Source organism: Sciurus carolinensis, chromosome 9, assembly GCF_902686445.1.
Source record: "Sciurus carolinensis chromosome 9, mSciCar1.2, whole genome shotgun sequence".
Classification (NCBI taxonomy): Eukaryota; Metazoa; Chordata; class Mammalia; order Rodentia; family Sciuridae; genus Sciurus; species Sciurus carolinensis.
Genome location: NC_062221.1, coordinates 78,692,748 through 78,718,147, shown reverse-complemented (window position 1 = coordinate 78,718,147; position 25,400 = coordinate 78,692,748). Strand labels below are relative to the sequence as shown.

Here is a 25,400-nt window from a genome sequence, read left to right as displayed (position 1 = left end):
GTCGCCCTGGGAATTGTAGTTCCTCCCCGTATGAAGAAAAGCAAGTGCGGACACCATCGAACCACCACTCCCAGAAGGCTTTGCGCGGCTGGAGCGCGTTCTCTCCGTTACCATAGCAACAGCGACAGTCCGGTAGGGTGTCTTTGATAGGGCCTTTACCTCTTTCTGGCGCCTGGTGATGACGCAATGTTCCTTGATTGGCTCTACATCGGAGGCGGAAGTTTAGGGGGCCAAGAATTCTGCAAGTCGGACACGTGGGGTAGCGAACTTTGGTGATCTTTGAGCGTTTTGAAGGCCACAAGAGTTGGGAGTTTTTTAGGTAAGTGTCCCTCTTCCCTCCTGGTGTGTGATTGCTGGGGAATAATGAGTCTCGTTCTGTTGCAGTAATGGTAACTACTCCCGCCATGTCTCGTCTTCCTTTTACTGGGTCCCCACGTGGAACTAGGCATCTCAGAATTCGACTTCTCACAAATCGTGTGAGCGTGCTGACATCTCTGAGCGCAGAGGGCCTCCTTTTGACCCGCCTCTGGGTCAAGTTTCCAGACGGATTTTTTTATTATTATTATTTTTTTATCCACAACCCAAGGTATCAAGGAAGGTGGGGTACTCTCGAATCTGAGCTAGGCTCTTGGCGAGGTCTGGGGCCCTGGAGAAAACCCATGGGACGAAGATAAGTACAGACGTATTGTCTGAACCTAGATGTTGTCGGGAACTGTCCACTTAGTGATAACCGTGAACTTGTAAGTCAGAGTAGAGATTTAGAGCTGGAGCTGTGGATTCAGCTACTTGTTGGTTTTATGACCTTAGGCAACTTATTTAATTCCTTCAGATCTTACGTTTTCTCATTGGCAAAATGGGGACGATAGTACCTAAACCATTGGAATGTTGTAATGATTAAAGATCAATGTGTGAAAAGCATTCTGCCAGGAAATGTAAACAAAAATTCACTTGAAATTGCTGAAAATGAGGTCGGGCATGATATGCCCTGTAACTTCCGCACGACAGGAAGGGGATGGTTGAATAAACTGTGTCACATTAAACTATGCAATATCAGGAAGTAGTTCTTTTAGTTCTCTTTCTTTAATTTAATATTGTTTCTCTCTCTCTCTCTCTCTCTCTCTCTCTCTCTCTCTCTCTCTCGGTGTGTGTTGGGGGTGAGGGGATGATCCGTTGTGTGTTCCTGTGAGCAAAGCAAATTGCAGAGAAGTGTATATAGTATAGTATGTTTCTATTTTTGTAAAAGCTAATTCCCTCTCATATACAAGTATGTTTAAATGTTTGAATGAGTATGGAGAAAGGTTGTAGAGGCTGGGAAGATGGATTAGAGGCAGAGGAGAGAGAATTGAGAAGAACAGCAATAATAACACCAGCAATGGAAAATATGAACATAAAATTTTATCTTAATATTACAGTTAATATGTAAACATTGCCTGTGGTTATAGACAAGAAAGAACCTCTAAGCAACTACCAGCCTATTAAAGTATAACCCCTAAAACTGAACTTTACAATATAAATAGTAGATCTGCCACTTATCCCTGGTGACTTTATCAGTCTCATTTTTCTAATTGGTAAAATGCAAATATTAATAGCATCTATTAATGCTTGGTGTAAGGATTGATGAGTTCATATATAAAGAACATACATACTAAATACTAAATAGATGTTAGTTACTACTGTTGTTATTATACCTTTCCATGAATGAAATTAGTATAACTCTATTGGACTTCTGCGCTACATCTTAATTTGTATTTTCTATTTTCTATGGACTTTATTTGGCCTCTTTTTCTTGTCCTTCATTAGATTACTTATTTCCTTTATTTTTCTTGATCCCTCCCTAGCAGGTTTGAAAATTATGTGTTATCATTCATTTTTAATGACTAATTCTAAATTTTTAACACAAATGCTTAACAAATTTGTTAAATCCAGTGTCTCTCTCCACCTACCACATGGTGTAAGAATTTTAGATCACTTTCCCTCCAAATAGTCTTCTCATCTTCTGTTACTATTTTCTCCATCATTTCTATGTGATTTTTTTTTAGTCAGCTCAGTGCATCATATTGTTTAGAAGCCCTTCAGATTTTTTTCTATGTATATGTACTTATTATAGAATCTGAGGGAGTTAGGGGAGATATGGATGTGTACTTATAAATGTTTATTTTCCTTCCACAAAAACATGCAATCACCTATGTTTGCTCTATTCCCTTAGTAAGTTTTGGAAGTCTTTTCATGACAGCATGTAGAAATTGAAGAAATAATTTAAAATTACTTCTTTCTTGACACCTGAAAGGTAGGGTAGACTGGAGGTGTTAGGATAGGTACAAAGTTGCCAGAAGTGCAGAAAAATCTTTGTTGGCCCTTAAAAAGATACAGATCCTTGGATAGCCTGTCATTTGTCCTAATATTCTAATGGTTCTTCCTTAAGACTTTTCTGGGGACTTCATCTGTATAAGTGAAGTAGAAAGCACAACCCCAGAAATATAAGGTACCCACAGCAAGTGAAAAGGGAAGGGATAATAATAAAAGCAAATAAAAGTTGGTTGATATTTGGAGACCATGGTCTGTTTCTTCTCTCTTTCTTTCTCTCTCTCTCTCTCTCTCTCTCAATCAAACAAGAATCTGTTAACAATTTTTTTTTTATGTTAAATACCATGGGACAGGATTGTAAGGATGTAAAAACAACTGCCTCACGAGGGGTAAGAAGAGTTCTGCCATGATATTAGCAAGGTAGAGGGAAATTTACACTAAGAGGCACCACCTCCCACATCACACCTCTTGGCGCTTCCTGAATGAGTGGGAATAGCAATCTAAACAAATCATGTTTCAAGAGGCAACAGCAACAGATAAAATTTAAAGGGATTATTAAAATAACATTTACAAGACTCGGAACAATTCTTGAACTCTTATTAAAGCCACAAAGAAAGAACAATTCTTTATGAATTTCATAAAGGACTGAATGTGCAACTGACACTTTCAGGTGATGATCTGGTAATGTATAATCTGTCCAGTAGCCGAACAGTTTGTTTTTATTGTGTTTCTAACCGTACGAGATCATTAAAGGCAAAGCGTCTATGACACTGTACACACAAAAAAATGGTCACTGCGGGCCATGCTACCAATGAAATGGTAGGTAAACGAATCTTTTTTCTGGTCAAGAGAAAAAAAAAAAAGAAACAGGCACTCCACATGCTTTGCTTTACAAGATAATTTCCCTAGAAAGAATCCAATGAAAATGGCTATAATCACAAGAAGTGAAGGAAGAGGACTGGTGAAGTTACTTCTGAAGGACGCAATGGAGGAGGATCTGGGTTTATCCACGTGTGCTACCTTCCTGAGCCTTAAGCCTTCATCCCTCAGGTGTCGATTTTCTTCTGACAGCTTCATCATCTCTCCCTGAAGTCTTTTACACTCTTCCATGAGTTTCCTTGTTTCAGTATCATTGAGTGAAACACTGTGGGGTTTGGGCATGGGTCCATCTTGCTTAGATGCCTTCAGTGAAGCAGCTTTGCTAGGTTTCATATCATTCAATTTACCATTTTCATTTGGCATTTCAAAAACATATCTCAATTTAGAATCCAGCAATTCATCGGGTTGTGCCTCTTTCCACACAGCTTCCTTATCTGGAGTGTTTGGTGGAGCAAAAATCGTCTGCACGATGCACTTGTATTTACTCTTTTCATTGGGATCATAGTCAAAGGGCTGCAGCATCACTGAAAAGGTCACGGTGGACCCTGGGTCGATGATCCCACTATTGAGCCGCAAACAGCACTGCCGAGGTGCTGCAGTCTTCACTTTGAAACACACCTTCCTGTCTGACGGATTTTGCAGTTTAAGGTTTGTAGTGACTACATCTGTGAAGGGGCCTATTAAACAGATTCTATTAAAGAGTAAATGTAGTGCAGGCCTTTGATTCCAGCAGCTGGGGATGCTGAGGCAGGAGGATCCCAAATTCAAGGCCAACTTGGGCAACTCAGCAAGACCCTTTGAATTTGAGGTCTGTAGGTGGGTCGAGGACTGGGATCTGCTTGCATGAGCCTGGAGGTGGACACCATCAGAGGCATCGCAGAGCCATGGTGTGCTACTGGGCGGGACTGTGGTGCTGCTCGGCCACGCTAGGACAGGGCCAGCTCCGGGGACCTGGACCTCAACGCTTGTGGCCCTGTCGTAGCTCCGGTCTCACAACTGACTCAACCCCACGCCAACCGCTGGGGCCACGCGCACCCATGATGTTTCTTGACCTTTGCTTGGGATTGTGATTATATCACTCCCAAAGCATATTTTCAAAAATATGTACTTAATATGTGTGTCTATATTATGTACATTACTTCAAAATAAAACTTGAGAAAAAGAAGTGCAATTATAAAAACATTTACATACATCGAACAGTGAATGAGGAAAGGAAGGGTTTGTTTAACTCTGGACAAAAATCCCATTTTATATTTTTGAATGTTGATTGCCAGTTGAAGTGTGTTCCCTGTTGCTGTCTTCAGATTTCTTTTTCTCTTTCCTTCTTTGTTCTTGCAGTGCTAAGGATTGAACCAAGGCTTTGTGGTGCTAGTCAAGCACTCTACTGCTGAATTACACCCCTAGCCCTGTCACATTTTTTAATGTTCACATCCCTCCTCACAGAGTCCTTGACAGTAGCAGTTTATCCATCACAACACTTTTTCTTAAACCCACTCTTCTGCTTTTCCCTGCTAATATTTTCCTTCAGCAACATTTCAAATGAACATGATTAGGGAGGTACTTTTAAGAAGCCTCAAACAGCAGAATGTGAGTACACAGCATCAAAGTCTTGCACTATAGAAAGAACCACATGTGTTTCTCTCTAAGTGACCTACTGGGTTCAGTACACTAAGCTGAGATTTTTTTAATGTGATCTTTAAAGTTATTGGGCTTAAACTTCTGAGATTCAAACATTTTATTACATGAGAGCCCCTCTCTGCATCAAAGAATTGTGGTAGACAATTCTAAGAGTTGTAGCTAGAGCTACTGAGGCTCTATAATGACAGACTGTGGGTTAAGGATGAAAGGAACTATGTCTTCAGTTGAGGAAAGTGGGAAGGAGAAATGTGAGAAAAGGCCTTCAGGAGTGAGTGGATGCTTAGTTACATTTGAGACTCTTCTGTTAAATGATGGAGGCTTCTAGAACATGTTCATTCTTCCTCAGACAAGGAAAAAACTAAAAGGTTCCCAAAAGAAAGGTGGGTCTTGGAAGCTACCAGTCCGGACTTCCAGGTCTATCTCAACACTCTTGAAGGGATCCTATGTCCAACTCGGAGAATCTGTTTGGTTATATTAAGAGAAACTGCATTTCCTTTTAGTTGCCTTTATGTATGTAGTTGTTACTTATGCTTCTTATTCTGATTCTTTGTGCACACAGTGTTATATTTGAGTTCCCAAATGGCATTCTGTAGGGCAAGAATTCACTGACTGACCCATTTTCCTTTCCAGAATAAATAATCTGATTTTGTTGTTTAGTTGGTTTGTTTGAGCCAGTCCCTAAATGATGGATCTGTGCTGTGAGTGTAGACAAGATCAGACTTAGAGCTTTCTAGGCAGAAGGTCAGATCCCTGACCAGTGGCCAGCTTTCTGAGCAGTGCAAGCCTTTGAGGCCTTTGAGGAAACAGCAGGCAGCCATTCTTTGATCATATGTGCCATTCTGTTGGCACAGATCAGAGCTTGAGAGCTTCTTTCTCTTTATGACTTTACAGTATATTCTTGGGGTGGAAAGATGTTTCACAGATTTCACATACAATTTGAAAAATCATCTTTTTCTTTGAGTGCAGGATGGTCTTTTTTTTTTTTTTTTTTTTAATCAGACTGCTTCTTGTAGCATGTTAGATTCACTCTTACTCAAAAGGCATGTGAAGAGCACATACCTCCTTGAAGAAGACCTGTGTTCTAGGTCAGTTCCCAATTAATCTTGCTGAGCCTTAGATTCCCTATCATGAGATGACAGAAGGAGTGATGGTGGCTATGAGGTGTCCCCAGCTTTGGGGTCTCTGGTAGCAATGGTGGAACTCTGTAAACTATTTAGGTTATTTTTTTATAGTGGTGCTGGGCGTTGAACCCAGAGCTTTGTGTATTTTAGGCAAATGCTCTACCACTGAGTTACACCCCAGCCCTATTAGTCTTTTGTTTTGAGACAGGGTCTTGTGAAATTGCCCAGGCTAGCCTGGAACTCCCAATCCTCCTGCTTCAGTCTCCAAGTCACGCCTCCACACCTGACTGAAGTGCATTTCTTTTTTTTGTACCAGACATTGAACTCAGGGACACTCAACCACTGAGCCATATCCCCAGCTCTTTTTGTATTTTATTTAGAGACAGGATCTCACTGAGTTACTTAGGGTCTTGCTAAGTTGCTGAGATTGACTTTGAATTTGTGATCCTCCTGCCTCAGCTTCCCAAGCTGTTGGGATCAAGTGCATTTTTTATCTTTTTATTTTTCCCCGCTTGAATTCTCCACAGCTTACTTAGGTTGCAAAATACTGTCTTTAATTTTGCTACAGAATGACTTCAGGGCTCTGTTGGTTTAAAATATATATATATTTTATAAATATATTTATATATTTTAATACATGAAATGAGTATTAGCTCATAAGTAATATGATTCTTGTATTGTATATTTTGGATTGTGTTCTTATTAGCCTGTAATTATATTTTTGTAATTCTGGGGGCAAATTTTCTTCTCTTAATAGATTTAATGTATATCAACTTTGGGAGTTGGGGGCAGGATAGCCTTTTTCAGGCATGGTAGTGCACACCTGTAATCCTAGCTATTGGGGAGGTCAAGGCATGTTTGAAGCCAGCCTCAGCAACATAGCAAAAACTTCACAAAATGAAACTAAAAAGGGTTCATGATGTAGCTTAGTGGTAGAATGCTCAGGGTTCAATTCCCTGGTACCACAAAAACTAAACAAACAAAAGCAAAAAACAAACTTTTTTATTCTGTTGTTAAAACTTAACTTTTTCTATTTAACAGTCTTCATTTCTGTGGGTTCCAATGATAGTAATTTTTCTGTCTTTACTTTTGTGATAACTTGAAAGAATGATGTATAGTCAGAGAAAATCGACCAAACTTTCCTCAACTATCTTATGTTTAACATGACATTTCTTATTGGATCATACAGAAAATAGTTATTCTCAAGTCTCAGAGCCTAATAACCATAATTGTTGTCTTATTTAAATTTTAAGAATTTGTCTCCTAAAAAGTAATGTTTGCTTTCCTAAATATCATTAACTAATAATAAATAATGCTTGTTTGTTTTATAGCATCTTAAATAATGGGTGACATCCAGAACAATTTTTTAAGAGTACAAGATCTAAGGTTGGTGTTTCTAGATAGCTGTAATAATTTATCTACTAATAAAACTTGACCTGGTCCAGTTGGGAAAAATTCCTAAGGATATGGTAAGGGTACTTGCTGTAGAGATGTACTAAAGTACTTATAAAATGTTGATATGTCCAATGACATTTTGCAAATGGTCTGACATATCTGCTTATCAAATTCTGAATTACATTTTAAAAGTGGAACCCAGGATTTTACCACACCAAATACTAACTGTTTAGCAGCTTCCAATAAATAATTGGTGATGTTTTGTTTTCTTTCCCCATTGTATTTATGAAAGTTAGATATCTATATTTTTCTTTCCCAGTCACAAAAGTAATGAAAAATTACTTATGGATTATATATATACTTACTCCATGTATTTTCTCACCTGTGTTTAGATACTGAGAAAAAATTGAAATATAATCCCACTTTAGATATAATCTCTTAATTTCAATGTATCTTCTTTGATTTGTATTCATATCAGTATTCTGTCTTGGAGTCTGCTTTTGTTACTGAACAACATTATTAGGGAAAATTGCTATGTTGTTTAGTATTCTTTCAAATTAAAGGAAGAAAAAAATGGTTCATATCAGCAGTCAGTATGGCCTAAGCATTGGGACCCTTCTATATATGCATTTTTAAGGCTAAGAGTGTACCTTGACTTCTTGGCATTCTTTTCATGATTATTCCTTTTACTTCCATCCTCCATTTGTTTAATTTTCATCAACTCTGACTAAAATTCCATGGCTAAATTTAAAAGTGGTTGATGTCATCATATTGCTCTGAGAACTTGGGGAAGGGATCTGAGTTTCTCTGTGTCTTTTTTTATTCTCTTATTCCTAATATCTGCACCCCGCCCCCTGCAAAAAAAAAAAAAAAAATAGGCTAGAAGTAATAATAAATATGCTATCATTCATTTTTCTGCAATGTTGTGAACTTGTAAATTTAATATTTTTTTCTTGCAGGACGTGGAGTAATCCTTAAGGATGAAGCTGAATCTTACCAAGGTAGTTAATGGCTGTCGTCTAGGAAAAATACAAAACTTAGGCAAAACAGGGGACCGCACCATGGACATTCCAGGCTGCCTTTTGTACACCAAGACTGGCTCTGCCCCACACCTGACTCATCACACACTGCATAATATCCATGGGATTCCTGCCATGGCTCAGCTTACACTGTCATCCCTGTAAGTGTTGGACCTAGTCATTCAAGACTCTGGCAGCAGTGTAGTTACCTTGATTAGGTGTAAGAAAGAAAGATTTCTTTTGTTCATATGTATTCATAGATTTATCATATTAAAATCAGAGAAGAGGTATCAGTATACATCATTTGACTCTGATCTGGAACTGTAGATCAACCCCGTGGATTAGTCGTGCTGCTTTTTCTCCAAACTTACAATCCTCTGCTCTCATTGCTACTGCTTCTTGTGGGAGTGGGGCAGGAAGTGCTCTCTAAGAGCTAAACTTGGAATTCAGGGGCTGTCATCATGCACCAGACTACTAGTTATTCAGCTTCAATATTTTTCTGCCTTAGCACTTGCTAGTACTACTTTATGAAAATGAAACTACTGGAGTTAAATGACTTGTGTAGTACATAAACCAACTTTGTACTTACTTGACGAGCCTACTATATGATCAAGGGATTCTATAGTATTGTGATATTAGTTGTGACGTTGAAGGGGCAAGAGAAAGAAGAAAATCCAAGTATTCTGAAGCATCTGATCTTTGGCAATTTATCTTCTCACAGAACCATTTATAAATTGAAGGCTTTGATTTTGAGTAATGAACCTAACTAGCTTAGTTAGTAGGGACTCTTAAATAATGATGTGCATTATTGTTCAAGACTATATTTAAGGTCATGTCATAGCTTATTTGGGTGAGAAAAGGGCTTTAGTTGTTATTCAGTATCCACAGAATGATTCGTTATTATGTATTTTTCTGTTTTACTTACAGGGCAGAACATCATGAAGTCTTGGCAGAATATAAGAAAGGAATTGGAAACTTTATAGGTAAAAATTAATTTGTGTCTTATATTAATTTGGAGTTTGCAGGTGCTGTTGACTTATTGATAGTTCATTCATACATTTATTTATTCTTTATTCTAATAAACATCTTCAGACCTAAGAACCAGCCATTAGAGATTCAGTTGTTTAGGAAACAGTTGCTGCTCTCATGGAACTCAGATCCTAGCTGAGATAAACAGGTAATTCTAGTGAGAATATGGTGACTGCTTTGTAGGATTAGGAATATGTACATATATCATGATAACCCCAGAGGAAGGAGCACATAACCTGCTCTGAGGACATATGGAAGGTTGTCAGAAGAAAGAAAGGATTCTTAAGAGAGTAGGTGAGTGGACATCTTAGATGGGTCAAGGGAAAGCAGTCTTTAGCTGAGTCAGTAGTGGGAACAGTGGTGGAAGACAGTTATGAAGCAGACACAGGTACTGAGCAAAGACCAGACATGAGAACCTGCATGGGACACGCACGAGATCCAAAGTGGTCCCATTCCACTTGAGCCACACTCATAAAGCAGCAGATGAAGAATTTATGTATTGCTATATTCTGGTATAATGATACTATCTTTTGTTCCAAAAGTAAGATTTTTTTTGTACAGATTTATGTATTCATTTATTTAAAGGAAAAACTTAGTGGTGACAGGTAGAGACCAGTTCTGTGGACCACTTTCTCCTAAAGCTATTTTCCAATATCTGGGACTCACATAAGTGAAGGAAGATCCTGTTTCCTTTGATCAGTCAGTCTTCTACTTCTGGAGGAAGCTGCATATAACCTGCTGGTTCATCAGAAGAGTTGATGTGGTATCATTCTCCTAAATCTGAGGCCAGATGTAATTGCCAACTTTAAAGGGTACAGGCATGTAATTAAGTCAAAATAGCTATTGTAAGCTTCCTGGAGATAATTGTAATAATCGAAATTGTGGAAATTAAGGTGAACTGCAGAGGTTTATAACTTGCTTTGTTTTTGGTTTTTTTTTTTCTCTTTTGAGTAGAATTCTTTTATTTTTCTTATGAGAAATTTGGGGTAGCTTATGAAATTTAAACACCAATGATTTACTTATTGTTGTTTTTGAGTTAAAAAAAAAAAAAGTAACTCTTTTTTTGACTGAAGAACCTAAGAAGCTGTCACCTTGAGTCAATAAAAGAAAACATACTGAGAATGAGATCCATTTTTAGTATCCTACAGCATGCCTATAATTCTGTCCATAGGGAACCATGATTATTATTACTGAGATTTATGATTAATGAGATTTTCTTTTGATTTTATCATTTCATCTTTCTAGTACCAGTTTTTTTTGGATGGTTCCTGGAATGAGCATACTTGATGTTAAATTCTTTAAATGAAATTGGGATCAACGTGTCACTAAAAACTTTTTATTGTATCTTATACTCTAAGATACACCTTTCCTTTGTAGCAGCTCACTACATCATTAGATGTGAATCTTTACATTCCATTCTTTTAGATTAGGAAATTTCAAAGTAATCTTTTCATTTATGCTGGTAAGCCTCCTAAAATTCCAAGATCAGGTACCAACTGTTCACTGTAGTTAGAGATGCCTTATCCACCAATACATATGTGAAGCTATTCCCTCTTACAACTGTGTTATTATTGATGTAAGCACTTTCAGTGATTCTTTTTTGTGTTTATACAGGCATGCCAGAATCGCTGTCGTACTGCTCTCTGCACGATCCAGTCAGCCCCTGTCCAGCTGGTTATGTAACAAATAAGGTGTGTTCTTAGAACAGCCTCCACGGCTGCAACTTTGTCCCAGGAAATCAGACTATTATATCTCTGCAGAAGTGAAGTTCTCTCTGATCTGGGTTGAATTCCTTTATATATTATGTTTATTTCAATGATTTTAGTGGGATTGGGCTGAAATATAAGAGAGAGTAGAGCTGCCTAAGGATGAGTTAAGGGGAGGAATGTATCCTCAATGTTTTTATTATTACAAAAAAATTGGAGGCGAGGGAAGGTCAAGCACAAGCGCCCAAAAAAGAAATTGCTATGATGGGAGAAAACAATTGTCTTTTGATGCTGTGCTGTATTTGCAGTTTTAATAACTTCAGGGAGAGTGGGGAAAGTTGCTGATGAGTGTTATCACATGTCTAACTATATATAGTAGAACCTCAGTGTAATACTGCTTGCTGGTAGACCAATGTGGAAAAGCTGGGTCCATAGCCAGAGATTTTAGCTAGTGAAGAGTGGTATCAAAAGAACTTCCTTAAAAGTTTTAATCTGAGAGTTGTCCCATTGGCAGGATCCCTGAGGACAGTGTTCAGGTGAGGCTTCAGTGGGTACTATTGCTTTATGAATGAAATCACTTTCCCCACACTTGCTTTGTTGATTTCAACAGTATCAATTTATCTAAGGGTACTATTTTCAATTATTCTCCTGTTTTAAGCTTTTTTAAAATTTTATAATTTGAACTCAAAAGGCAGTATTTTGACTTCAGTTATCTTCCCCATTTGACAGGAGGAGAGACTTCATTTGAACAGGATTCTTAACCTTAGTGCATACTGGAAAGACCGTTTGTGGCCTCTCCATCTATGTCCTTGATGATCTCATCTAAGAACAGATGCTGTAGGGGAAAGAGTAACCAAAGATGGAATATGATATAGTGACTCTCATGAACTAAGGGGTTGATGTCTTTGCATGTAATTCTATATCTACCTGAACCCAGTAAACACTTACTAAATATTAATGTGCAGGACTCAAAACTATTCTTTTGGGATAAAGGTATGAAGTGGAATACTCGAGACAAATATAAAATGGTGTGATAAGTGCTCTTTTCTGAAAAAGAAAGAAATATAAATTGCTGTAAGAGCTTAGAGGATTAAGTAATCCATTAAACCCAGGAAAGTTTGGGGGAACATGTAGATGATATTTAAATTCAGTTTCTTGAAGGATGCATGGTATTTTTCCAGACAAAGAAGTAGAAGACCATGTCAGTCAAAAGGAATAATGTGATCAAAGGTGGAAAAGAAACCAAAGTCTGTGGTTTGTTCAGAATAGCAAGTGTGGGTTTGGGGTGGGAGAGCTAAGATAGGGGACAATGGAAGATTGTGCTAGAAAAGTGAGACAGAGGACTCTTTGGGGGCTAGGTCAAAAGTTGGCTTGTTTTACCATTGAAGGATTCTTTATGAGCTGTAAGATCTCCAGAGCATTTGAAATTTGGAATTTTGCTTTTCCTCTCCATGAGACAAATTTTTACCCACCATGTCTAGATCCTAAAGTTGTGACGAATTAATGCTTTATCACTTTATTGCTTTCTTTTCGTTTGTATTTTACTGTTGCTAATTCCTCTTTGTTTTGATCTATGGCAGTCTGTGTCTGTGTGGGGTGTTGGAGGACGAGTAGAAATGACTGTTTCCAAGTTCATGGCAATTCAGCAAGCCCTTCAGCCAGACTGGTTCCAGTGCCTCTCAGATGGAGAGGCATCTTTCGAGGAAGCAACTTCCACAAAGAGGGCCAGAAAATCTGTGGACCGATCCCTCCTATTCCTAGATAGCTGCCTGCGGCTACAAGAAGAGTCAGAGGTAAGGCTGTACCACCAACCCTCCTTCTCTTGAAACTCCACATCCCTTTCACTCCATGATACCACTTTTTCTGTTTCTCCTCCTTCTCTGCTCCTTACTTCTTGGTCTGTTTTACTTATTTTTATTTTTCTTCCTTGAGTCCTGAGAACTAATATTTTCTAGGATTTTATCTTAGGCTCTCTTTTCATCACACTACGTATGTCATACCCGAGTAGCCTTCTCTTTAATTGCTGAATAATTCTAAAAATTATATATATTGTCAAGATTTGTCTACATAACTACTGGGCAGTAGCTTGGTTGTATTACTCAAACTAATTTGAATTCATCAAACTCCAAGGGAACCAAACTCCTTGTCTTACTTCTTCAAACTTGTTCTTTTTTTCACTCTTCCTCAGTACTTTATCTCAGTTCAAGTTCCTCAGCACAGGAACTTGTCAAGACTTTTTTTTTTTGGTAATGAGGATCAAACCCAAGGGCACTTTACCACTGAGCCACATCCCCAACACTTTTAATTTTTTACTCTGAGACAGGGTCTTCCTAAGTTGCTTAAGACCTTGCTAAGTTGCCCAGGCTAGCCTTGAACTTGTGATCCTCCTGCCTTAGCCTCCTGAGCTGCTAGAATTACAGGCATGTGCTACCACACCTGACTCAAGAATCTTTTTGCTCATGCACATTTAATATCCCTTTACTCACTCTCCTTTGATTCTAACTCCCTAAATATGTCTAGAACCTACTTCTTCTTTTCCACCCTTCATCTTACCACCTTAAGCCATGATTTCGTCATCTCTTATGTACAGATACTTTGAATTATTCTTTATGCCTTTGTTGCTTTTTTATCCAGTCTGATTTCATCCTTGCTTTCTAAGAGACCTTTGTAATACTTAAGTGCTAGCCCATTGTCTACTTTCCTAGAAGAATTTAATGGCTCTCCACTTCAACTCTTACATGGCATGTACACCCAATGTCACCTGGCCTTCACCTGCTTCTTCAGCTCATTGTGATCTTCTTTTCTCATGTGGCCTGCATTCTGATTTTCCTGAATTATTTGCAATTCTTTGAGTCATTTTTCTGTTTTATTATGATGCACCTATGCACAGACTTTCTTCTGAACTGTTTCTTTTTTAAATCTCTAGCCATAATCCACTCCTGCTTCCACTGGCTTTTTTCATTGCATTCACCATTCTGTGAAACTGGTTCCTGATTTTTCCGGGAAGCACTATTCATCCTTTGCTATCCCTTATTTTATAACTGTAGTATAACCCCAGTGGTATTCCAATGATTTTTTATGTACTTGTCTTTATTAAACTGTGACCTCTTTAAACTCAATTTTTATGTCCTTTTTGTATATTTTTATCATGTAGCCGAAGGCCTGCACATGTAAACTTCAGTAAATGTTTGCTGATGGTGAATGGTTATGATGGTGAGGAAGATGAAGCTGTAGCAGTAAATAAGAAAGCCTGAGAGCAAAGTTAGTGAGGTTGGAAGAGGATACATTTATTGGAGAGCAGAGGAGGTGAGGGAACAAAAGATAGTGATCAGAGGAGAGACTTTCAGTATTTGAGATCATTTATGTGGAGTAATCCTGAGCAGTAATCAGGTCTAATTATGGAAAAGCACATTTTGAAAAATATTGTTATTTTGAGGTTATCAATAAAAATATAATTTGGCTAATAAGCTTAATGTACATGAAATATTAAAGGAAACTGGTCATTCTGAGTAGAACTTGGATTATCTCTAATAGGAGTCCTGCATGGGGATATTGCTGTAGGTCTGTGTAGTTAGTATTAGCTTGATAGCAATTATCTTGAATCAGTAATTATCTTTGTTGGACTAGTAACATTTGGATAAATAGAAAACAGCAGGACAGGGACCAGGTATGGTGGCACATGCCTGTAAATCCCAGTGACTCTGAAGGCTGAGGAAGGAGGATTGCAAGTTCAAAGCTAGCCTGGGCAACTTAGCAGGACCCTGTCACAAGATAAAAAATAAAAAGGGCTGGAGATATAGCTCAGTGGTAGAGGGCCCCTGAGTTCAGTCCCTGATTCAAAAAAAAAAAAAGGCAGGCAAGCAAACAAACAAGCAAGTAGTACAGGGTGTATGATAGAGATGGTTTTTAGAAAGGCCAATGCCTCAAGTCCCTCATCTTTGTTGTTGCAAGCAGCCTTATCATTTCACATTATTTCCATGCATTCCATTTTAGATAATAAATTATATGACCATACTTCTTCACATGGTTGTACTAGTCATGTAAAGGGGCAGGCCTATGTAATTGTGTGTTTTGTATGTGTGCGTGCATATTTTCCTCTTTCTGTGATGTCTTCCCTTTTATTCATTGGATCCTCTTATTCTGAAAGCGCTTCAATACTGAAGCTCCCCAAGATTTGATTTTGGCATTCTTTCTTCTCCATATATTTCCTATGTCAGGAATGGCAAATAGGTTTCATCCATGGAGCTTGGAGCCATGCCCAGTGCCATAGGAAGAGTTGTCTCTTAGCCATGTCTGCCCCAGAAACAGGAAAGGAAAGTGTTATCTGCCAAATATCTAGTGTTCTAATTGGACAATCTAATTTGTATCAGACGTATTTATAACTTAAGCTTCATATCTTCAGTGGTTGAATTGAAATCTAATACCTCAGATTTGGAACACACAAAGCAGAATAATAATTGTGCCTCAGCCTCCCCTATTTTTCTAGGATTATTCCCTGTCTTTGCTCTTAGCACCATCTCCCTGGACTTCCCAGGCAGGAGCTGGTAGTCTTCCTAGAATTCATTCTCATCCTCTACTAAGAGAACTAATTCACTCAGTTGTATTAATCCTACCTCCTGATGCAGTTTCAAATTTTTTTTTCAATATTTTTGTAGTTGTCAATGGACCTTTATTTATTTGTACATAGTGCTGAGAATTGAACTCAGTGCCTCACACATGCTAGACATGCACTCTACCACTGAGCCACAACCCCAGCCCCGCAGTTTCAAATTTTATCTACACTTTTCCTTCTACTACCTCTGCTTTAGTCCAGATCATCTTGTGTTTCACCTAGGTTAGTTAATTGTCTCCTATGCTTTCCTTAGCCACATTCACCCTTATTTTCTATGCAGGAGCCAAAATAGTCTGATTCTGTCCCTCCTGCTTAAGTAAAGGAGTGAAATTCCTTCTTTACAGTGTTTCAAACTTCCTCCCCATCCCTTTATTTTACCAGAGAACCACTATTGATATGTGCATGTCCTTGCAAAGCTTATTTTTTGGAGTTGTATATGTGTAATTAATACATAGAGTCTGGTGCAATGACACATGCCTGTAATTCCAGTGACTTGGAAGGCTGAAGCAGGAGGATCACAAGTTGAGGCCAACCTCAGCAACTTAATGAGAAACTGTCTCAAAATAAAAAATAAAAAGGGCTGGGGATGTGGCTCAGTGTAAAGCACCCCTGGATTCAATTCCCAGTACCAAAACAAACCAACCAACAAACAAATATAGATACACACGCCTGTATTATGTGAATATGATTATATGATCAGCAATTTGTTTTTGGTTAGCCAAGGTCCTAAAACTCCTGTCCATGCATTTATTAGTATATCTACTTCATTCCTTTTAAAATAACTATAGGAAGTCATGTTATGAATATATCATAGTTTAAGCTTTTGCTCTATTGATGAATGTTTAGGTTGCTTCCAGTTTTTCATTATTCTAAATATCTTTGTAAATATATCTTGATGCATATGAATGAATGTATTTATAGGACAGATCATTAGAAGTGGAATTTTAGAATCCAAAGATAAAGATATTGATACATTAATAGGTGTTATCTACTTGCCCTCCTAAGAAGGTGAGCTAATTTTTACTCTTTTTGGTAAAAGTGTAAGGGAAATAAGAGGATGTTTAAGTGTCATATCCCTTACACTTTTACCTCCACTTCGTTATTTGTGTTTGAATTTTTTTTGTTATTGTGATTGACAAAAAAGTCATCTTATTGTTTTCACTTTGCATCTTCTTACTGGTGAAGCTTAGTAGTTTTCCATATGCACGCAGGCCATTCAGATTTTTCAGATTTTTCTGAATTTCATTTACTCATATGCTACCTAGATTTCTATGGGGTTTGTCATTTCCTTAGAGAATTTCTTGCAGATCTAGGATGTAGATAGGTCTATAAGTTCCTAAATAGCTAAGAGACTAAGAGACTTGGAGGTAGCCTAAAGCAATTCCAGATAGTCACTTAAACAATTTAAAACTCTTCCTTTTGACCTTTTCCTTTTATACCTGCTCAATCTTCATTTAACTTAATTGAAGCCAGAACATGCTGAAACCTGTTGATTACCCCTGTTTCCTCAGTCTTTTCTTACCTATTTTATGTTTTTCACAGAGTGTTTCTGGAGGTTCTTGGGAAACACCACCCTCCTTAGATGTTTCATCTGCAGTAATTTTTTTGTGATCTCTTCTGTCCATTGGACCACGTAAGGTTCATGTAACTAAGTCTCTTCCTGAAAATAGTTAAGAGCATTCAGTCCTTTCTTACTTCAGGTCCTTCAGAAAAGTATCATCATTGGAGTGATTGAAGGTGGAGACGTGATGGAGGAGAGGCTGAGGTCAGCACGAGAGACAGCCAAGCGGCCTGTAGGAGGCTTCCTTCTGGATGGCTTCCATGGGAATCCAGCAACCCTGGAGACTAGACTGCACTTGCTGTCGTCGGTCACTGCAGAGCTCCCAGAGGACAAACCGAGGCTAGTGTTCCGCTGGGATGTAGGAAAGTAGTGCTGGCCAGTTGTATATGAGGCAGTCTGTATACGAGTATACCTTCTGATGTTTTGATTCTGTCCTTTCTGTCCTTTTCTCAGCAGACACTGAGGGAAGTTTCCATCAAGTTTCTTCTGCCCTGATTTCAGAATGTAGATCACAGGATGATTGCCATGTGAATTACTTTATTGATCCTTATAAGTGTGAGGGCAAGTGTTATACTGTTTCCTCACATTCTTGTACTAAGTATAAATATTATTTTTTGTTCATTCTAACTTGCTACTGGGGGACAGGTGTAAAATCATGTGGAATTCTGCTTTAAATTAAGGAAAGTTAAGGACAAATCTTGGGTACCTAATGAAACGAGACTCTAATAAGTTTTTAGGTTTGAGATAGGTAGTAAGTAGTGTCATTTCTGAAATTGGGAGAACTGGCAACATAATTGGGATTGGTTCTCATGTTTCTATAACTTGCAGGATTCACTGTGTACTCATGAGAAGAGACGATCTGCAAGATTCAGAGCTACAAATTCCATTTCTGAAAGCAAGCTGATATTATCTTAGACTCCCTAAATTTTACTTTTTTCTTTCTTAAAAGAAAAAACAAACAAAAAACCAGGTCAATCTGGAGGTCATTATGTTAAGTGTAATAAGCCAAACACAGCAAGACTATTGCTGCATTATCTTACTCATATGTGGAACCTAAAAGGTTATGTCATAGAAGTAGAGAGTAGAGTAGTGTTTATAAGAGACTGGAATGGTTTTTGGGTGGGTGGGCTGGGAGGATGTTGGTCAAAGGATACATAATTGCACAAGAGGGATAAGTTTGAGGGATATGTTGTACAGCCTGGTGACCATAGTTAATGATAATAAATTGAATTCTTGAAAAAGGCAAAGAGAATGGAGGTTGAGTGTTCTCACCATAAAAGTGATAATTAGGTGAGATAATGCAATTCATTATCTAGATTTAACCATTTCATAATGTGAAATATACTTCAAAACATGTTGAATATGACAGATACATTCAACTTTATCTTTTATATATATAAAAAAAAAGACTTTGTAGTCCTTTATTCCACTTGGTGTGAATAATCATGCTTCCCCTACCCCACGTATATATAGGAAGTTTGATTATGGTCTGCTACCTGGTACTCCTTGAGGGCTATTGAATAGTATATAGTATATATCATTTTATCACTTTTTTTAAAAGCCAGGTATAACATGCAGTAAAGTGCATGAATGATTAGATACAGGTCAGTGAATTTTTGCACATTTGTGTAAAGACCATGCAGAAAAGGGTTTTCCCACCATTCACCCAGCTTTTGCCCCCATGTTTATCCTCTTTCTCTTGCATTCCTTGCACCCCCTGTACTTGTTTCATTCTGGCTTGGATAACAACTCAGCACTAGTATTTCTAGTCATTTTCTGGACTTTTTTGTGTTAAGTGCTCACAGATGTCTGTTACCGAATTTGAAAGCTGGGATTGTTTTTCTTTCTATCAGCGTGTAGAAATGCCAGCTTCAGTTGGAGAGGAGTTCTAAAACATTACATTATTTGAAGGAAACTGTAGTCAGGAAAACTGGCATATATTTAAGGGTTCTGCTTGTTTAATATTACATAAGCCTTTTTTTTAACTTCTTTTAGAAATCAGAGAATATGTAAGCTCTTCTCTTCCAGTTCATGAAAAAAGGGACTATCAGTAGAAAAACAAACATAAAAAATAGTTTCAGCCAGCCAGCCTGATCGAGTGCATCTCTACCATTTTGTTTTAGTGGCAAAACCTGGCTGAAAATTATTAATACTCTCAGAATGCCTTATCCAGGACCTCAGAAAACACCATTTCATTCCATAGTGCAGACTTCCTATTCACAGAGAAAATATAAAAAACCAACTAGAGTCTTAGATCCTGTGGCCAGAGTTCAAATTCTAAGAGCAAGAGTTGCTGTGTAAATGAACCAATGAGAAATATGGTGAATAAAATATCTTAATTGAACCAATTATGAAAAATAATTAGAAGAAAAATAACACTTAAAATGAGGAAAGTATTTGAGGGAGAAATAAAACATATGACTTTGCACTTTTAAAAAAAATCTCGGGGCTGGGGAGATAGCTCAGTCAGTAGAGTGCTTGCCTTGTAAGCACAAGGCCCTGGGTTTAATCCCCAGCACTCAAAAAAAAAAAATCTCTATTGTGTAAAAATAGACATAGTTTACTGAAGACCAGGGAGGTTGTTCAGAAAGGAAAAGAAACCTAACCATTACTGCACTTTTCTTTGGAGTCAGGAACTATTACCGCCTTCTTTTCCAAATATCTTATTCGTCTTCACAGTGATTTTGTGGAGGAATATATTATTGCTCTTGTTTTTAAAACGAAAACACTAAAATCAGAGATGTTAAAAACCTGCCCAAAGTAACACAGCAGTTAAATAAATGGTAGAACTGGGATGTAAGCCCCTATCACTCTTTCTTCAAAGTCCTAAGCTCTTTCTACCACATGTTGCTATCTGCTGCTAGCCACTCCAACCCTGATTGCTGTCTTTTGTTATTATTACTTTTAATGCGCTGTTCATTAGAAAGACTTGATGTCATTCCTGGCATTGTCCTCATGTCACTGTTCTTACTGTCATTTTCACAGGCTCATTTGTGGTATTAGCCGGCCAGATGAAGTGCTTGAGTGTATTGAAAGAGGAGTGGACTTATTTGAGAGTTTTTTCCCTTATCTAGTGACAGAGCGAGGATGTGCCCTGACTTTCAGCTTTGATTACCAGCCGAATCCAGAAGAGACATGTAGGTCTTCTGAAGTTCATCTCTGTCTAATCCTTAATTTCTTCTATTTTCTATTAATTTTTGGCCTGTCACCTGTCAGAAATGTGTATATGTCAAGCCAGTCTTTTATAAAACCCCTTCTTTGTGTGTTATCTGTATGCCCTGGCATGTTGGCATACAAAACTAGGTACTTAAAACTGTACATGTAACTTATCAATATTGGATATGATTTTTGTAATGAGTAAAAACAAGACCTCTTCTGTTAACAGGCTGAAAAAAGAATATTCAGAGTGAATTGTGATGAAAATCTAAGAAAGGAAAAACCTTTTAACTGTTTGGTAAAAGTTCATTTGTTTTTTCACAGAAGAGTTCTTGTCTGTTTTTTTGCAAGCACCATTTTTGCAAACCCCATGCAATTAAATTACAGGGATCCTCACCATTATCTGCTCCTAGTGTTGCATTTAGCTTTTTTGGGTTTTTTTTTACACACTGAGATGAGAAAGCTGTTTTCCTCAGCTAATATTGCTTTGAAGCACTGCCATTTTCTTTTATTGTTTAGGTATTCAGAAGTCGAGGCAAACAGTTTTAGATTCTAACACTCACTTGGCTGTGGAGAAGGAACCGGACGCAGCCTGTGTCTGGGGGTCTCTTGAAGCAGTTGGGCTGGAGAGTATGGGCTGCCCATCTCTCTCTGGCTTTGGAGACGGTCTTTCCTTTTTATTTTCCTTTTTCTGCTTCCCTTTGAACCCTTCCTCAACCACAGCCAACCTTAACTTTGAATTGGGTCCCAGACTTCTTTAAAGTTTCCCTTTATTTCCTGCAAGTGATTGAAATTTCATTCAGAAGGATGTCACTCTTTCATAAAGCAACTTAGCTATTAATCTAAATCAGATTACTTCTAGAAACAAAATTAATTAGATTGATCAAGTTCTTATATATAGGAGGTCAATTTTACTGTCCTTTTAGATAGACCAGAGCATAATATATGTGAATAGACATACCATTAACATTTTATACATTTTCATGACTTCATTTACAAACTAAATTACTTCCACCACTACCAAGGTAACTTAGTCTTTCAGTTCCATGAATATGCAAAACTCCACAGAGAACCTGACCCTGAGTTCTCTGGAATGAGCAAGTTCCTTTTTGGCCAGAGAAAGCCACATTCCTTCATGATTAGGGAAACTAAAATAGTTTTATTAATGTGTTATTAATCATATTTGTGTGTAGTGTTTGGGTGAGTTTGTTGTACATTAAAGTTTTTGCCAATTAATATTCTATAATCTACATGGAATATAGACTGTTACAAAGCCCTATTTATTTTGCATGTCCATTGAGATGAGGCTAAGGAATAATCCCAACACATACATACACATCAAATGTTAGTTAAAATCATTCCTTGCTAGTAAGGGTATATGTTACACACTTGTAACCACAATTTGCTTAGACATTGTTGAATATCTCAAATTGTTTTGATATTATAGATAATAGATCTGTGATCATCTGGGAGCATACTGCTATTTTTCTTTTCTTGTGTGATTTCCTTAGGATAGATCCTCAAGAGTGATTACAGGGTCAAAGGGCATAAAATAATAACTAAAATAAAATTCTTCCAAGACTTTCTGTTGTTTTTTCCTTAGTATTACAACAAAATGGGGCACAAGAAGAAATAAAATCTGTGGATCAAATAGAGAAAATTAAAACAACTGATTGTAACCAAGAAGTGACATCATTTGAAATTAATCTGAAGGAAAAAAGGTAAAAATTTTTTGAAGTTTGAATTCAGACTTTTTAATTTTAGTCTGTTTTACAAGTTTATGTAACTGTTCCATTTTCAGTTTATGGCTTCATAAAATATTTATAGTTGGATATTACTTAGGCCTTTTCAAATTTGGTTCCAGGATTTTTTGTTTTGTTTTTGTTTTTTTTTTTTGCAGATGAATTTGTGTACTTTGTCTTATCAAAAAATTGAGGCTAGATAACAATTGCTTTAGAAAAGCTGTCAGAAATATTAGACCGAATCCATGTGTTTGGGGTCTTTTATTCCCTCCAAGTACTTTAAGTAATGATGGAGTGAAATGGTATTTTAAGATAAAATACAACAAAGTTTATAACTTATAAGGAACTTAAGTTGTCTTGCTTATGTGCAGGTTGTAAATCTTAAGTAAAACATTTGCCTCAATGAAGAATGAACTAAGATATATTGTAACTCCACATTTGGCCCAAAGTGATAATCCACAGTACCAGGGAGTAGTGTTCAGTGCATTCTCTTCAGGGTGGGGATTTGTTGTTTCTGTGAAGGGACATTCTAGGTCTGACTTACTAATATCAGTCTAGTAATAGTAAAGACTTGAGAATTTATGAAAGAACATTAAAATCCTAGTTTCTATTTATATTTTGTTGGGGCTTCTTGATGTGGGTCTGAAATGGTAAAAATCTACGTAATTTAACTTTTTAAAAAATAGCCAAGGAGATTAATTTCTGTTTTTAAAATATTTCTGTATTTTCAAATACAAATGGTTATAGTACTACTAAAATTCCCTTTATGTAATTAAAAATTGTAGTATGCTTATTATCAGTGCTAGGTTTGAAGTTTTGGGGACTCAGAGACAAATTCTAGCACTGCTCTTAACTACAGTTTTGGTCAAGTCATTTACCTTCTCTTTAATAACTGATAAAAGGTAAACCTGTATAGTACTTAGTATGTGCCCAGCAGGGTCCAAGCCCTTTTGGTCTCTTAACTCATTTAATCCTCTCAACAACTCAGGTGGTGGAATACCTTTGGTTCATGGATGAGGCACAGATGAATGTTAAGTGACTTTCCCAAATGAGTTGTGGAGCCAGAACTCACTCTGGGTAGGCCCAGAACCCTCTAAACCCCCATAGTAGTCTTCATCTGTAGAATGACAATAAAAACAGCTATCTCAAAAAGTAATTGCAGATTAAGTAAGACAGTGTATGTGAAAGTGCTTTGTAAACTACACGAGGCTGTGGAAATAGAAGGCTGTACCATGTCTTCTGATGGCAAGTGGGAAAGAAGTGTCATTCTCCAGACCAGCATTTCCTAACCTTATGTGCCTTTTCAGTGCTCAGCATGAATGAGTGACCATGTGGATTTTTTAGCCACCAGGCTTAAAGATTGCATCCATTAGAGGAACACTCCTGAGTCTCTCTGATTGGTCGTATTCTTTGTAAACTTTCATCTACATTACCATCTTATGGAGGTGCCTTGCACTAAACATTTGCCAACGATGTTATTAACCACTGATAACTTCACCAGTAAAACAGATAGCCTAGGTTGTAGCTTTCTTATATTCTTCACCTTCTGGAATGTCACTGTGGCTTCTTTTTGCAGGTATCAGGAGGACTTTAACCCACTGGTGAGAGGGTGTTCCTGTTACTGCTGTAAAAATCACACCCGTGCATACATCCACCATCTGCTAGTGACCAAAGAACTTCTAGCTGGGGTCCTGCTTATGATGCACAATTTTGAACACTACTTTGGATTTTTCCAATCCATCCGGGAAGCACTAAAAAGTGACAGACTGGCACAGCTGAAAGAGCTCATCAGCAGGCAAGCATGTTAAGAACTGGCAATACAAATCTGCCTCTGCATTGAGCTAATACCACTGATATAACATGGGAAGAAGAAAAGAAGAAACAATCTTAGCTTGAAGCATTTGAATTTGGAATAAAATATGTCAGAATAAAGAATGTCTGTCCCAAACTGCCCACATGAGGGTGAAAAGAAGTCTTCTAAAGACTTAAATGGCATAGATTGATCCAAAAGAATTGAACCATGATCTATAAAGTTTCTAGGCCAATTCTATTAGTAGATAGAGATTCATTTAGCCAAAGACAAAAACTAGAGGTGAGAAGACACCCTTGAAGAAGAGGATGAGATTCTAGGAAACACTGAGATGAATTGAGACCCAAGGGGAGATGACGATGCATGATTAGCATAACCTCTGTGGACACATGCCTATTGACTGGGGAAAAAATCTGGCCAATTCTGTGGTTTTCTTAATTTTGATCCTCAGAATCTGGGAGCTCTTTTGGATAGTTTTGCCTTCCATGCTGCCATGGCAGTACAGTCACTGAGAAAGGTCTCTTGTGACTTAACCATGCTTGCCTCTCCCCTGGAACATGAGGTTCAAACAGTGCTCCTATGATCATTGACCCAGGTCATTCTCCTTCATTTGGCCAGTGGGTCTATTTGTCTTCCTAGAGCCAATGTTCTTGCCTGTTAGAATCCAAAAGTTTACCTAGCTGCTTTTGACTGGTCATACAGATCCACTGTGTTCTACCCTCCAGGTTCATAAACATTGTAAACTTGAAATAACTATAGCCCTGTCACTTGTGGAGATTCATTTCCATTTTGTCCCCTTGGATAAACCTGATGGGCATTAGAAGATCAGTTTTAGTCCTACTTAGTGCATTGGCTGGGAAAACCACTTAGCTCTCCGTGCCTGTTACCCCATGAATAAACAGGAATAGGCGTAGTGGATAGGATTATATGAGCTTCTAAGATTCTGCTAGCTTTAAAATTTGAGGAACAACCAGGCATGATGGTGCACACTTGTAATCCCAGCTACTCAGAAGACTGAAAGCAGGAAGATTCCAAGTTAGAGACCAGCCTGGGCAACTTAGCAAGACCCTGGTTTAAAATTAAAAGTAAAAAAAAAAAAAAATAAGCTGGGAATTAGAGCTCAGGGTTAGAGCACTTGCCTCACATACATGATGCCCAAGAAAACATTTTTTTTCCTGGAAAACAGGAAGTATTGAATCAGAGTACTAAACTTATTAATCACTTGACCTGATTTTAAAAATGCAACAGTACCAGGAGACAAGCAATAGAATAGATATTTAGCACTAAAATGAAGTATGGCCTGTCAGTTTTAAAGTGGTTCGTGAATTAGCATCAGCAGATCCTGAGGCTGGGGGGTGTCCTTCCTAGGTCCTCTCTGATTGTATGATTTTGTTCTGTTCTTATCAGAAGAGGATTGACATTTTTGTT

The 25,400-nt window shown here is 37.7% G+C and overlaps 2 protein-coding genes across 7 annotated transcripts; one reads left to right on the top strand and one right to left on the bottom strand.

Moving 5' to 3' along the window:
* Positions 1-202: 202 nt before the first annotated feature.
* On the top strand, positions 203-25,192 carry Qtrt2 (queuine tRNA-ribosyltransferase accessory subunit 2). 6 transcript variants are annotated; one of them, XM_047565205.1, is made up of 11 exons: positions 216-319; positions 3,609-3,831; positions 7,274-7,328; positions 8,297-8,338; positions 9,284-9,339; positions 11,000-11,076; positions 12,672-12,884; positions 17,404-17,603; positions 20,250-20,401; positions 22,024-22,141; positions 23,739-25,192. In XM_047565205.1, exons 6-11 carry the CDS (start codon positions 11,002-11,004, stop codon positions 23,968-23,970), a joined length of 990 nt encoding a protein of 329 aa, XP_047421161.1. In that variant the 5' UTR covers positions 216-319; positions 3,609-3,831; positions 7,274-7,328; positions 8,297-8,338; positions 9,284-9,339; positions 11,000-11,001; the 3' UTR covers positions 23,971-25,192. The 6 variants fall into 6 exon arrangements, with proteins under 6 accessions (XP_047421157.1, XP_047421161.1, XP_047421158.1 ...); XM_047565202.1 differs by having other exon boundaries at positions 8,297-8,517; XM_047565203.1 differs by lacking the exon at positions 7,274-7,328 and having other exon boundaries at positions 8,297-8,517.
* On the bottom strand, positions 571-4,222 carry LOC124993668 (vesicle-associated membrane protein-associated protein A-like). The gene is made up of 4 exons (XM_047565490.1): positions 4,219-4,222; positions 3,978-4,032; positions 3,179-3,874; positions 571-646 (listed from the first exon to the last, which is right to left on the bottom strand). Exons 1-4 carry the CDS (start codon positions 4,220-4,222, stop codon positions 571-573), a joined length of 831 nt encoding a protein of 276 aa, XP_047421446.1.
* Positions 25,193-25,400: the final 208 nt, after the last annotated feature.